Source organism: Kogia breviceps, chromosome 14 (assembly GCF_026419965.1).
Source record: "Kogia breviceps isolate mKogBre1 chromosome 14, mKogBre1 haplotype 1, whole genome shotgun sequence".
NCBI lineage: Eukaryota > Metazoa > Chordata > Mammalia > Artiodactyla > Physeteridae > Kogia > Kogia breviceps.
In genome coordinates this window covers 40,167,590-40,181,610 of record NC_081323.1, presented here as the reverse complement: position 1 = coordinate 40,181,610, position 14,021 = coordinate 40,167,590, and the positions used below count along the sequence as shown (strand labels likewise).

General features: G+C 38.4%; 1 protein-coding gene across 2 annotated transcripts in view; it reads left to right on the top strand.

Annotated features, from left to right (window-relative positions):
• The window catches only part of PLCB1 (phospholipase C beta 1), a 694,965-nt gene extending 689,562 nt beyond the window's left edge, over positions 1-5,403 (top strand). For both annotated transcript variants that reach the window (XM_059039231.2, XM_059039234.2), the window contains one exon: positions 4,285-5,403. In XM_059039231.2, the coding sequence (XP_058895214.1) occupies positions 4,285-4,512 (228 nt within the window). In that variant the 3' untranslated portion in view covers positions 4,513-5,403. The remainder of the gene's footprint in view (positions 1-4,284) is intronic.
• Positions 5,404-14,021: the final 8,618 nt, after the last annotated feature.

Below are 14,021 nucleotides of genomic sequence, written 5' to 3'. Positions count from 1 at the left end.
CTTATGTTTTAGTATACAGTCAGCCATCCATATCCATGGGCTCCATATCTATGGATTCAACCAACCTCAGATTGAAAATCTTTGAAAAAAATTTCAGAAAGTTACAGAAAGCAACACTTGAATTCACTACATGCCAGCAACTATTATTTACTTAGCATTTACATTGAATTTACAACTATGTACATAGCACTGATATTGTATTAAGTATTATAAGTAATCTAGAGGTGATTTAATGGGAGGATGCTCATACATTATATGCACCATTTCAAATAAGGGACCTGAGCATCCTCAGATTTTGGTGAGGCCCTCACCACAGAATTTCATGAACATTTTTGAGAGAAATTATGGGAGTCATGGGGGAAATGCTACAATAATACTTCATAAAAACATAAAACTTCTCAGACAATAATAAATATTTATTTAGTTCATGACTTTACAGAGTTCAGCTGATCTGGGCTGAGCATAGCTGATCTTAGTTGGGCTCTAGACTCCTAATAGATGGAGCTTTTTGAAACAGAGCCAGATCTTGCCCTGCATACTTTTCATATTTTCTTATAATGAACAGGTGTTCCATTTATAAGAAGAAAAAAAAAAGAGAAAAGCTCTAAATTGAAATTCAAGTAAATGCACCTTTGTAATTCATTCATTAATAAAGACTTCTTTTAAAAGAGTGAAATATATAGCATTTAATATACATTTAATTTAGTTTATAAATTAATCATAGTAATTTATTAAAATAGTTTATAGTATAATAAAATCTACCACTAATCCATTATAAAAGGAAGAATCTACCAAAGTTATAATTTAGCCACAACTGGGTCAATTTTTAAATTAAAAAATATATAAAATTAGATTATTATTATTATTGTGATATTGTGATTTATAATAAGGAATATACATTTGGTCTTCATCCCAGTTCCTGGCACAGAGCTCCTGAAACCCTTGAATTTCCTAAGTGTTAAGAGCAATAAAGTTGTCTTTTGTTATGTTAATGAGGTGACTTTGGGAAGCACCTACGGATGGGGCTGGTTGTCAGGGGAACTAAGCTAATGATTGGAGGGTTGAAACTTTCACGTCCATCCTCCTGACCTCCTCCTGGGAGAGGGCAGGGGCTGCAAATTGAGTTCACTGGTCAGTGGCCAACGAGTTACATCAGTCATGACTATGTAGAAAGCCTAATAAAACCCCAAAAGGACAGGGTTCAGAGCTTTTCCACATTGGTGAACACATGCAGATTGGGGAGAGGGGTCCACCTGGAGAGGGCATGGAAGCTCTGTGCCCTTTCCCCATACCTTGTCCTGTACATTTGGCTGTTCCTGAGTTGTGTCCTTTTATAATAAACCAATGAGGCACAATGGTTGAGAATCTGCCTGCCAATGCAGGGGACACGGGTTCAAGCCCTGGTCTGGAAGATCCCACATGCCGCGGAACAACTAGGCCCGTGAGCCACAACTACTGAGCCTGAGCATCTGGAGCCTGTGCTCCGCAACAAGAGAGGTCGTGACAGTAAGAGGCCCGCGCACCTCAATGAAGAGTGACCCCCACTTGCCACAACTAGAGAAAGCCCTTGCACAGAAATGAAGACCCAACACAGCCAAAAAAAATAATAAATAAATAAATTATAAGAAACAAATGATCTAGTAAGAAAATGTTTCTCTGAGTTCTGTGAGTGACTCTACCAAACTAATCTAAGTGAGGGGATTGTGGGAACCTCCAAACTATAGCCAGTTAGGCAGAAGCACAGGTGACAACCTGGACTTGTAATTGGCCTCTAAAGTTGGGGGAGGGGTGCAGGGCAGTCTTGTAGGACTGAGCCCTTAACCTGGGGGATCTGACACTATCTCCAGGTATGTATAGTGTCAGAATCCAGTTCAATTGTAGGACACCCAGCTGGTGTCACAGAGAATTGCTTGGCAGTGTGGGGAAAAATACCCCCATATTTGATCTGGGTGCAGAATCATAATTATTAAAATTAGATTATTAAAAATTACCAGAAAATGTTAGTTTAAGTGTTTATTTGGCATTTTCTCACATTTCATATTTTCTTTTTTTTTTTTTTTCATAAATTAAAAAAGGAAACAGCCTATCAAGCCCCATAGGGTCTTGTCCACCAATGACCTAAGAGAAATCGGTGTCTAGGTCAGGTGCAATATATCTATACTGAAGGTCCCCCAGTCTAACCTAAATGAAATCCGCTGTTTCTTAAACATAGGGCCCCATGCTTTTCTCCCTTTCCCTACATATTTTGGAAACGAAACTTTAACTGCATGCATTGCTGAACTAAAATTGAGGCAAATTCATGATGTGGTCTGAATGGTGGTAAATGGAAACTGTCAGACACCAGGCTGAGATTTCACTTATGCCAGAGTGTGTCAGTGTAAAAGTCCCACCTGGGGAGAAAATGGCCATTGTCTTCTTATATCTGATGCTCCGGAGGGTTGTTCTCAGTGCTAAGGGTGGAGCTGTGTGTGAATGTGCCTTTACCACATCATGGCAATGTGAATCTCAGGCCCTGTGAGTATCCCTCTCATAGAGTGTTTCCTTCTTGGTTTATTGGAATTCACATGCCAGCACAACATATTCATGAATACCCAATATTTGATATTTGGGGAGAATAAGGGACTTTCAATACTCAGGCCAAGTCATTTTTATCAGGCACTTTTTGATGTGGAAAAAGATAATTCTCATTCAAACAGATCCACAATCCATTATTCGAGACTCCTGGGGCCTCTTGTTTTTCAGAATTCATAATTTTTCTGATTTTAGAAAAGGAATATGATGCATATACCATAAGCATTATATCCCAAAGGGGCCCAGATCACCCTCATAATCAAAGTAATATGTCTACAGTACCATGTATGGACATTCACAAGAAGTGGGATTAAATAAGGATTATAAATAGCATTATATCAATTAAAGTCAATGATTTTGTTACAAATTTATAAAAAGCTTCTCAATTTCAGAATTTGGGGGATTTTAGAATTGCAGATAAGGGATTACTGATCTCTGTTAAGTTTGGCAAAGTTAATACATAATACTTAATACATAGTAATAAGGGATTACTGATCTGTACTAATTTTGGCAAAACTTCTCTGGCATAGAAGCGAGAACAAAAAGGAATTGAACCAAAGGGGATGTTCTCAACTGCTAGCACTGAAGAAAGAGGGGTCAGGACACTGCAGGGCAGATGACCTGAGGACTGTCTTCATCCCAGATGGTCAGGGATCAGACTGCACTGAAGCTGCAGATAAAGGACATACAGCCAGGATTGAGACCAAAAGTAGAATTGGGAGCTCAGAGTAGAACTAGGACAGGAAGGTTGTCAGTGTGTCCAAAGTAGACCAGCCACATCGGCATCACCTGGGAGCTGCTGAGAAATGCAAGATCTTGGGCGTTTAGGAAAAACATTTAGTCTCTCACGCCATTTCTAAGATTAAGCTCCCTGCTTATCATTCAATAAGCAAAGAGAATTTTATTCAAAATCCTGGGTTTCATTTGGGCTCTGAGCAGTAGATCGTCCTAGCAGGCAGCAGCCACCGCCCCTCACCCCACTTCTACCAGATGCCCAGCTTTTACTTGTTTTATGGCTGAGGCCACCATAAGTCTGCATTTGAAGAAAGGGTTCTGTGACTTTTAAAAGTCTAAAAATTCTCCAGAGCATTAAACAGATAAATTTGAAGGCTGTTTAAGAGGTAGGTAAAACAGTTTATGAAACAAATAAAAATTAGAAAGAAAAAAAGGAATCAGAATAAACAGGTGATAAAATAAGTGAGGCTAGAAGTTCAGGTTGGCTATATGAGTATGCTCAGTTTGTAAAATGCATTTAGCTCCTGGTTATAAACAGCCTCTGGGTGAGGCTGCACTTCATAAAGCCCACACCTTGACCATCTGTCCATTCCAATTGACTTTGTGGCCCTCCCAGCCTGATTCATGGCTGACCTTGACATCCTCAGCTATTGGTAGCTGCCAATCTCTACGCTTAAGAACTTCACATCACTGCATATTACTTCTGTAAACTTTTTCAACAGACCCACCTCTGCATGTGTGTGTGTGTATTTATTTATAGTATCACCAGGTCTTTAGCTTTATTTTGCCACACATTACCTGAACTTGACTTTTAGCTGTGGACAGATGACATGTCCAATGAACCTCAGTTTTACATCATGATATTAAAATTAATGGATCCCTCCCCTCTTTTTACATCTCTTTTTTAAGGAGTTTCTACATGTGTGGTTATAGAAACCTAAATGACATAAAATCATCCTCTTTCTTGCTGTCTCCCAGCTGCAGGTGGAGCTAGAGCAGGAGTACCAAGACAAGTTCAAAAGGCTGCCCCTGGAGATTTTGGAATTCGTGCAGGAAGCCATGAAAGGGAAGATCAGCGAAGACAGCAATCACAGCTCTGCCCCTCTCCTGCTGACCTCAGACCCTGGAAAACTGAACCACAAGCCTCCTTCCAGTGAGAAGCTGGAAGGAGAAAACCCAGGAAAAGAATTTGATACTCCCCTGTGATTGTTTCTGCCTGGCCTTAAGAACATGCATGGCCACTCCAGCTCCATCGGACTCTCTCTTCTTACAAAGATCACTGCCCAGGAGCATCTTCCTGAGAAGCATCCCTTAGATTAAAATCCACACTGGAGGGAGAGTTCCAGAAGGAAGGATCCATGCAGCTTCCCCATACCCAGGCTCCATGTGTTATGTGGAAACTACTGCAGGTCTACTAGTGAAGAGTGCATGTATGTGGTGGGATTTTGGTTTTCTTTCCAGTAGTAAATTCAAAGCAGGCAACTTCCAGGCTCCATGGAACATTTAATGAAGGACAGTGTCTTCTTTGAAGAAAAGCAAGCTCATGTTTTTAGTTGAAGCTCTGGTGTAAAGTATGTCAAAGTAATAGAAATAGTTGAGAAATGCATAGCACTATTTAACACTATTGAACAGCCAACTTCGAGCATTTTATTTTCTAACTGCCCCTCAACTACCGTATCTTCGAATTAACATGCATATTAAATTGTTTCATCCTTTGCTTTGCAAGCACTGGCGGCTTGCAATTTGCTAATTTATTTATCATAGATGCGTCAGTGTATTTGTTGCTGACATGGCTTTATTGGATACCGTAGTGACTCATATAAGCTGGTTTTCTGCCTTGATTGTGTACTTGTACAGTGAAGCCATCCCCACACTTGGCAACATGGCTTGTACATTTGGCTGCGTGAGCAAGTTGGCCACACACTTCCAGGCAGTGTGCTGTCTGAGTCGACTATTTGCACTCAAAGTCTGGGTATTCATCGGTCATTGGCCTAAAATCATTAAACAACTACAAAGATCTTTTTAATTGAATAAAACTAGTTGAGCTGATGTATGATGAGCAGAGATTCAATCAGAGTGAATAGATTCCAGAAGTTATTTTGCTGTCTGACTTTCTTTATGGTTCATTTATTTTTAATATAGAGATAAAGATCAAATATTTATCTAGAGACTACACAGACCCAAATATAAACGGTATATGTTATCTCCATGTATATATGTATGCACTCAGCCATATAAGTACATACATATACACCACATACACACACACACACACACACACACACACACACATTCATATGAGTGTGGATATGAGTTTCTTAATTGGCGATAACCCAGATCTCTTCCACAAGACATAAAACCAAATTCAACGACAGAGAAGAAAATGGTCAAATATCTACATTATGTGGATATTAAATTACATTAAAATTCTAAGAAACAATTGATGGAGGCTTTGATGCAAGTTGAGGTAGATTGAGAACTTATAATATGATTTTGATGTATATTTGGTAATATCAAAAACTGGATTTTAAGTATTTTAAGCTTGTATTAATGGTCAGAATATGCAAAAATGTATAGGACAGCAATATGGAAATGTATTAGTATCTTCCAAAATTTTTAAATCAGACAGATTTCAATTTATTTCTCACATTAAAAAAATCTTTCATTATATATTTACTATGTACATTTAATTCACTTAACTGTCTTTTTGTTAAGTTCCTATGTTAAGTGGCATAGGAGAAACAAATTATATTATGGTAAAACTGATTTAAAACATTATTGAAAGGTCTTAAGTAAGAGAGAATAATTATATAGAGGAAAATATAACTTAGAGAGTAACACAAAGAACATTGAAGTTAAAGCCCTGAAGCAAGATGTGAAGTCTTATTTTGCTTTAAACCTGTCTGATTGTAGCTTAGCAAAACATTTTAAAACACAAAAACTAGCTGTGTCCTGAAAATTGTGTTTTAAGAATTTAATATTTTTATGGAAATTATTTTATTTAACTTTAAGCAATAACTAGGGATCACAATTAAGTTTTAATCAAAATGAGGGCTTAGTTCAAACATTAGGAAAGAGTGTTTGATTAAAAAACACATCTAGGGAGACACAAGGGGAAAAAATTCCCATCCCCTTTGGAGATGATTATATTTTGATCTAAAGGACTTAGGGTGTTAATTAGACACTTAATAAAACTTAACTTCCACTGAATGAGAACTCTTTTGTAAATCATTCTACTTTTGCACCTTGAAAGAAAGGCATTAATCATAAGGAAGCAAGAATGGTCAAAATAGAATGCTGCATTTTTATAAACAAAATTACAGACTGGCTAAAATTGCAGAAGAATGAACTAATAATAGCATTAATAACCAAACACAATGGTGATTATTACAGAACATTGTATCACATTTTAGTCCAGAGATAGACTAAAGGTGAATAATCTTGACTTACACAAAACAGTTTTGGTAGTTGGATTTCATTATCTTAGTGACTCTGGTCATTTTGCAATATGTTTGTATTTGGCCATTTCCTGTAATCACATTTTTATATCTGTACAATGACACTTTTTGCAGTTGTGGGGGTAGCGTGTAACACTGTCCATCTTGCATCATTGAAGTTACTACAGTGATACTATCATTTAATAATATTAATATTACTTGAAATAGACTAAGATAAAGAAAAAGGGTCTATAAGATGTGCAGTTTTGTGCCTTTCTGTATTTGCCTTGTTCTTTGTTGAATGTGTGAAATTCTGTACTGTGGTTTTTCCTATAATAGAGAGTAGAGCTGTGTATTAAATTAGACTATGCCCCTATGATACCCTTACACTACTGAGAATAGCGTGGTTTGGGCCATGTACTGAGAATTTTCAAAGTTCTAATGACATGCTATGTGTTTTTGGTTTTTAACAGTTCATTTTACCATTTCAATATCACCATACATTAATTAATACTCCTATGATAGATAAGCTGTCATTAAATAATTTCAAAAGAAAGGGCCATTGCTTGCATTACTTTGAATTCAATGTTGTGCTTGTGCACTGTATAAATATTGTTTGTGATGGATTGGACATTGTGACTTTTGCCTTTTCAGAAGAAAAAATGATAGGACAAAGTATTTGAAGCTCTTAAAATGTACATATTTTGGTTCTTCTATCTCAAATTATTTAAAATGCATAATTCACATTTTTGTAATAATTCTATGCAATTTTGTGGCATGACGTTTCTTCCACGTGTAATTTTATGTGCTTTCATCACAAATCCAAAGGAAACAATAAAAATTTCTTAACACAACCCAGCTGTTATTTCGTGGTGTTGGGGCCAAACTTCTTCTGATGGGCAGGAAGGTGGGAGCAGCATTGATGCCAATTTTTAGGGAAGTAATGGCCACCCTGATGGGGCACATCAGTGCCTGTGCAGGAAATCAAGAGGCTGCAATGCTTGTGTCGGAGGGCACAATTGTCATCATTCCGTCAGTCCACCACCTCCTTCCGGGAATGGCGTTAAACTTGCCCATTGCCTCCATATTCAGGATGCTCCCTCCCTCCCCTCCTTCCTTGACCAAAGCTAAGGAAGGCAAAATTGTCAAAAGTTTTTTGACAAATAGTGGATGTGACAAGAACTGACAGAGTATTTGATGCAAGTTTCTTTATACAACAGATACAAAAAGAGTCAGCCACACTGATTTTTGAAAAAGAAATATACATTTGAGTTATGAGGATGTCTCCAAATGCAATATGTTAGTTATGGCTATGTTACACATTACTCCAAAGCCTAGTGGATTAAAGCAATAAGAATTATTTCTTAATCTCTCATAGTTTCTGTGGGTCAAGAATTCAGACAAGGCAGAGCAGAGATGCCATGTCTCTACGCCATGATGTCTGGGGCTTCGGCTGGAAGATTAGAAAGCTGGGAGCTGGAATTTTACAAAGACTAATTTACTTTCATGTCTGATGGTTGATGATACATCACTGAGGGACTAACTGGGGCTCCGGGCTGGACCACAACATGTATCCTCTCCACATGGCCTGGGCTTTCTCACAATATGGTGGCTGGACTCCAAGTACGAGCTTCCCAAGTGAGAACCAGGCAGAAACTGGATCAAAATTTTTATGACTGAACCTCTACATTGCATACTATCACTTCTGCTGGACCCCATTTATTGGTGTTGTCACAAGCCCCTTCCCAGATTCAAGGGGAGGGAACAAATACAGACCCCATCTCGCTTTGGGAGCAGTGTTGCTCACACTGAAGTACATGAATATATAGGCATCTTTGGAAAATGTAATCTGCCACATACAGTATACACCAAACTGAATTTCCGTACACTCAAACCTGCTCCACATCCTTTGCTTTCTTCATCAGTGAATAAAGCCAATATCAATTCAGTTGCCCAAGCCAAAAGGTGGGCATCACCCTGACAGCTGGCTCTCCATCATCCCCTTTCCAATAATTCACCAACCTGGGTCAATTCTGACCCTGTAGAATAGCCCCCAGCTTCATTTACTTTCTATCCTCTCTGCTATTACCCAAGTTCAGCCACCATACCCCCACCCCCCACCTACCAAGGTTCTAAACAGTTTCCATGCCTCAAGTCCTAAATCATGTAACCATTTCTCCATACTGGAGCAAGACTGATCATACAAGAGCAAAAATGGAATTAAAAGCCTTTAATGGACCCCAGCGGTCCTCAGGATAAAGTCTAAATCCCTTAATAATTGTTTGAGATCTTACATGATTTGGTTCATACATAACTCTCCACTCCTGCCTTATGGACCATCTCACCTTCTGGGCTTTTTAAATACTATTCCGTCAACTACTTAGGCCCTTTCTGTTCCTCTTTCCCTTGAACCACTCCTGAAAACACAATTATACACACACTCAGGTTCTCTCTTTTCCTTGTCTCTTATTCATCTTTAGGTTTATAGACTAAATGCCACTTCCTCTAGGAAGACTTCTTTGATCCACCCAAGCTCCCCATCATCTGTGCTCCCATTGCATCCTACATCAGTTATTTCTTGCTCCATAACAAACACCACCAACACTTGGTGTTGTAAACAACCATGTTCCATTGATTCCGAGTCTATAGATAAGTGCCAGGCTCTGCTGATGTGGGCTGATCTCATCTGGGCTCATCTGTACATCTGTAGTCAGCTAGGTGTTGGGTGGTGGCTGATCCTGCCTGGGTTCTTTTACATGTCTGGGGCCTTGATTGGAACAACTGTGCTGATCTGGCTCTTCTGCATGTGCTTTTTCCACTCTTTGGCAGGCTAGCCATGGGTTTTTCACATGTCCAAGGCAGGATCTGGAGAACAAGCAAAAGCGTTCAAGCCCTCTTGAAGTCTAAACTCAGAACTAATACACCATTACTTCCACCACATTCTATTGGTGAATGTAAGAGACAAAACCAGCCCTGATCAAGATTGAAAGGATACTATGGTGTTACAGGGAAATTGATGTGGACACAGGGTGGCTACTAATATAACTAATCCATCAACACCATGTACATTCTTTCACGTATAGAGTACATACCAACTGCAACATACTGGCCCTCTTATTTAAATACATCCTCCATTGCCACCTTTGATGTCAAGGGTCATGTCTCATTCACTGCTGAATCCCCAAACCCACTATAGTGAAATCTCTCAATAAATACCGCATTTACAGTGAATAAATTTGTTTACCCATCCAGCTATTAGTACTAAGGTAGAAAAAAATAACAATTGATATGTGAATAATAAATGTCATTAACTCAAAGCTACAGTGTTGTTTAGGCACCTCATGGGTCAGCAGCACCCTGATAGTAGGGCTACATGTTCTTTGACTTTTACTTACGGCACCAACCCCAAAGCACAAAACTACTTATGACAGATGAAATTAGGTCAGTCACCATATAGTAGATTCTGGATCACAGGTGGAGAAAGCTAGGCTCACCTTGGATTCCAGGCATACCAACAGCCTCTTTCTGTCCACAAGTGAGAACTCAGGAGCCATTCTTTGCCCCCTGGAGTCCCTGCACTGTTCATTTGTTTCTTTGACCCTTATGCATATATTTTTAATTACAGTTTTATTAAGCTATAATTCACATACATAAAGTTCACCTTCTTAAAGTACACATTTCAATGGTTTTAGTATAGTCAAAAGTTGCTCAGCAATCACCACTCTTTAATTCCAGAACATTTTCATCTCCCCAAAAAGAAATACCGTACTCATCAACAGTCACTTCCCATTCCTCCTTTTCCCGCATTTCCTCTCCTTAGTCCCTGGAAACCAATAATCTATCTTCTGTCTCTGAGGATTTGCCTATTCTGTACATTTTAAATGATTAGATTTATACAATATGGGGTCTTTTGTGTCTGGCATCTCTCATTTAGCATAAAAATTTTAAGGTTCCGTTTTCAGCATGGATCAGTGCTTCATTCTTTTTAATAGTTGAATAATACACTATTGTGTAGACATTGTATTTCTTCATTCATCACTTAATGGACATTTGGTGTGTTTCCACTATCTGACTATTATAAATAATGGTGCTATAAACACTATGTATAAGTTTTTGCATGGAAATATGTTTCCAGTTCTGTTGGGTATATACCTAGGAGTGGAACTGCTAGTTCAAATGGTAACTGTTTAATTTTTTGGAGCTGCCAGACAGTTTTCCATTTTACAGTGCACCATTTTACATCTCCAGCAATATATGAAGATTCCAATCTTTCCACATCCTTGCCAACACTTGTTGTTTTCTGCCTTTTTGATTATTGCCATCCTAGTGGATATGAAGAATATTTCACTGCAGTTTTGATTTGCATTTTCCTGATGACTAATGATGTTATGTGACTTGGTCATATGCATATCTTCTCTGGAGAAATGCCTATTCAAATCCTTCATGCATTTTTAATTGGGTGGATACTTATTTTAAAATCTGGGTTCCCTTTCTTGATTTTTGTCCTCCAGTCCCTTTTGTACCTGTCTACCCAAAAGCTTAGCCTAAAAAGCCTCTCTCAGTTATCATTCTTCCCTGGGCCACTGAAGAGCTGGAGGTTATTTGGAAAACAGTTCTGGTTATTTTCTATGTGAAGTCAGAACGTCACTTGTCTGCTTTTATTTTTTAACTAAATGTCAAATATTTGTTTATTTTCCCAGATTTCACTCTTCCTTTTAAAAACAAGCTGCAAAATAAGTCTCATAAATGTGGGTTGAATTTACTGGGACTCAGTGACATTTTATGGAAGGAAATTTATTAAGGACAAGTGACACGGGATATTGCCATGGAAATATTTGCCACATAGCCTTTAAGAATTGAAGTGAATTACATAACATGCTGTCAAGAAGCTTAATGTGTCAATAATAAATATATCAATAACAAAGAAAAGATCTTGCCGATTAAACCCTGACTCTTCATCAAACATAAAGGCACATCCCAATTTCAGAAAGGTTAAAAGTAAAAGTGTATCCAAGCGTACTACTAAAGAAAATTATCAAACCACAGGGGAGGAAACAAAAAGAAAAAGCAATGAACAGAGAAGAAGTACAAAATACAATGGGAGAAAAAGTAATAAAATGGCAATAAGTACATACCTATCAATAATTACTTTAGATGTCAATGAAATAAATGCTCCAATCAAAAGACATAGAGTGGCTTATTGGATTAAAAAAAAAGAAAAAAAAAAAGACATCTATATGCTGCCCATAGGAGACTCACGTTACGGCTAAAAACACAAAGAGACTGCAAGTGAGGGGATGGAAAAAGATATATCATGCAAATTGAATTGACAAGAAAGCAGGGGTAGCAATATTCATATCAGACAAAATAGACTTTAGAACAGAGGCTCTTGGGCTTCCCTGGTGGCGCAGTGGTTGGGAGTCCGCCTGCCGGTGCGGAGAGCGCGGGTTCGTGCTCCGGTCCGCGAGGGTCCCACGTGCTGTGGAGCGGCTGGGCTCGTGGGCCGTGGCCGCTGGGCCTGCGCGTCCAGAGCCTGTGCTGTGCGGCGGGAGAGGCCACAGCGGTGGGAGGCCCGCGTACCGCAAAAAAAAAAAAAAAAGGTTTCAGTTTAAAACAACAACAACAAAAAAAAAAACAGAGGCTCTAACAAAAGACAGAGAAGCGCATTATATAATGACAAAAGTATTAATACAAGGAGAGAATGTTACACTCATTCACATTTCATCAGAGAAATGTAAATAAAAACTATGAGATATCACCTCACACCTGTCAGAATGGTTATCATCAAAATATCTACAAATAACAAATGTTGGCAAGGATGTGGAGAAAAGGGAAGCCTTGTACGCTTCTGGTGGGAATGGAAAGCAGTAAGGACGTTCCTCAAAAAAACAAAAATAGAACTACCATATGATCCAGCAATCTTATTCCTGGGTATATATCCAGAAACAAAGAAAATACTAATTCAAAAAAATACATGCACCCCAATGTTCATAACATCATTATTTACAGTAGCCAAGATATGGAAACAACCTAAGTGTCTATCAACAGATGAATGGATAAAGAAGATGTGGCGTATTACTCAGCCATAAAAAGAATGAAATTCTGCCATTTGTAGCAATGTGGATGGACCTAGAGAATATCATACTTAGTGAAATAAGTCAGACAGAGAAAGACAAATATTCTATGATATCACTTATTTGTGGAATCTAAAATATATATATATATATATATATATATATATATATATATATATATATATATAAACAGAAACAGACTCACAGATATAGAAACCAGACTAGCGGTTGCCAGTAAGCAGAGGAAAGTTAGGAAGGGCAAGATAGGGGTATGAAACTTAGAAATACAAACTACTGTGTATAAAAATAGCTAAGCAGGGCTTCCCTGGTGGCGCAGTGGTTGGGAATCCGCCTGCCGATGCAGGAGACACGGGTTCGTGCCCTGGTCCGGGAAGATCCCACATGCCGCGGAGCAACTAAGCCCGTGAGCCATGGCCGCTAGGCCTGCGCGTCCGGAGCCTGTGCTCCGCAACGGGAGAGGCCACAACAGTGAGAGGCCCGCATACCGCAAAAAAAAAAAAAAAAAAAATAGCTAAGCAACAAGGATCTATTGTATAGCACAGAGAATTATAGCCATTACTTTGTAATAACTTTTCATGGAGTATAATCTGCAAAAATACCAAATCACTATGCTGCATACCTGAAATCAATATAATACTGTAAATCAATTAGACTTCAATTTTTAAAACAATTTTTTAAAAAGTAAAAGTGTATCTTAGAACCAATAAAGTGTCATAATTTCCTTTCTTTTTTTATTTCAAAGAAATATCTGCTTCATAAGAACCTAGGGTTGTATATTTGATTTATTTAAAATAATCAGAAAGCCCAGTCTCCAGAGAGCACAGTATTCAAAGTAACACCAGTCCAAGACCCAAAAAATAGTTGAAAAGAAAATAAATTTGTTCTGCAGTGTCTATAAAATGTACCAAAATAGGATTTGATTCATAGCATACTACAAAGTCTCTTAAAATTGCTTTTCCCATTTCTTCTTGTTTCTCTGTATGTGATTGTCATATATAAAGGAGCTTTGGTAGTTCCCTGGTGGTCCAGTGGTCAGGACCCAGTGCTTTCACTGTCGTGGCCAGGGTTCAATCCCTGGTCAGGAAACTAAGATCCTGCAAGCCGGGCTGTGTGGCAAATCAATCAATCAATTTAAATTTCAAAACAAAAGGAGCTTCCCCACAGATCTTGTTCAAACACCAGT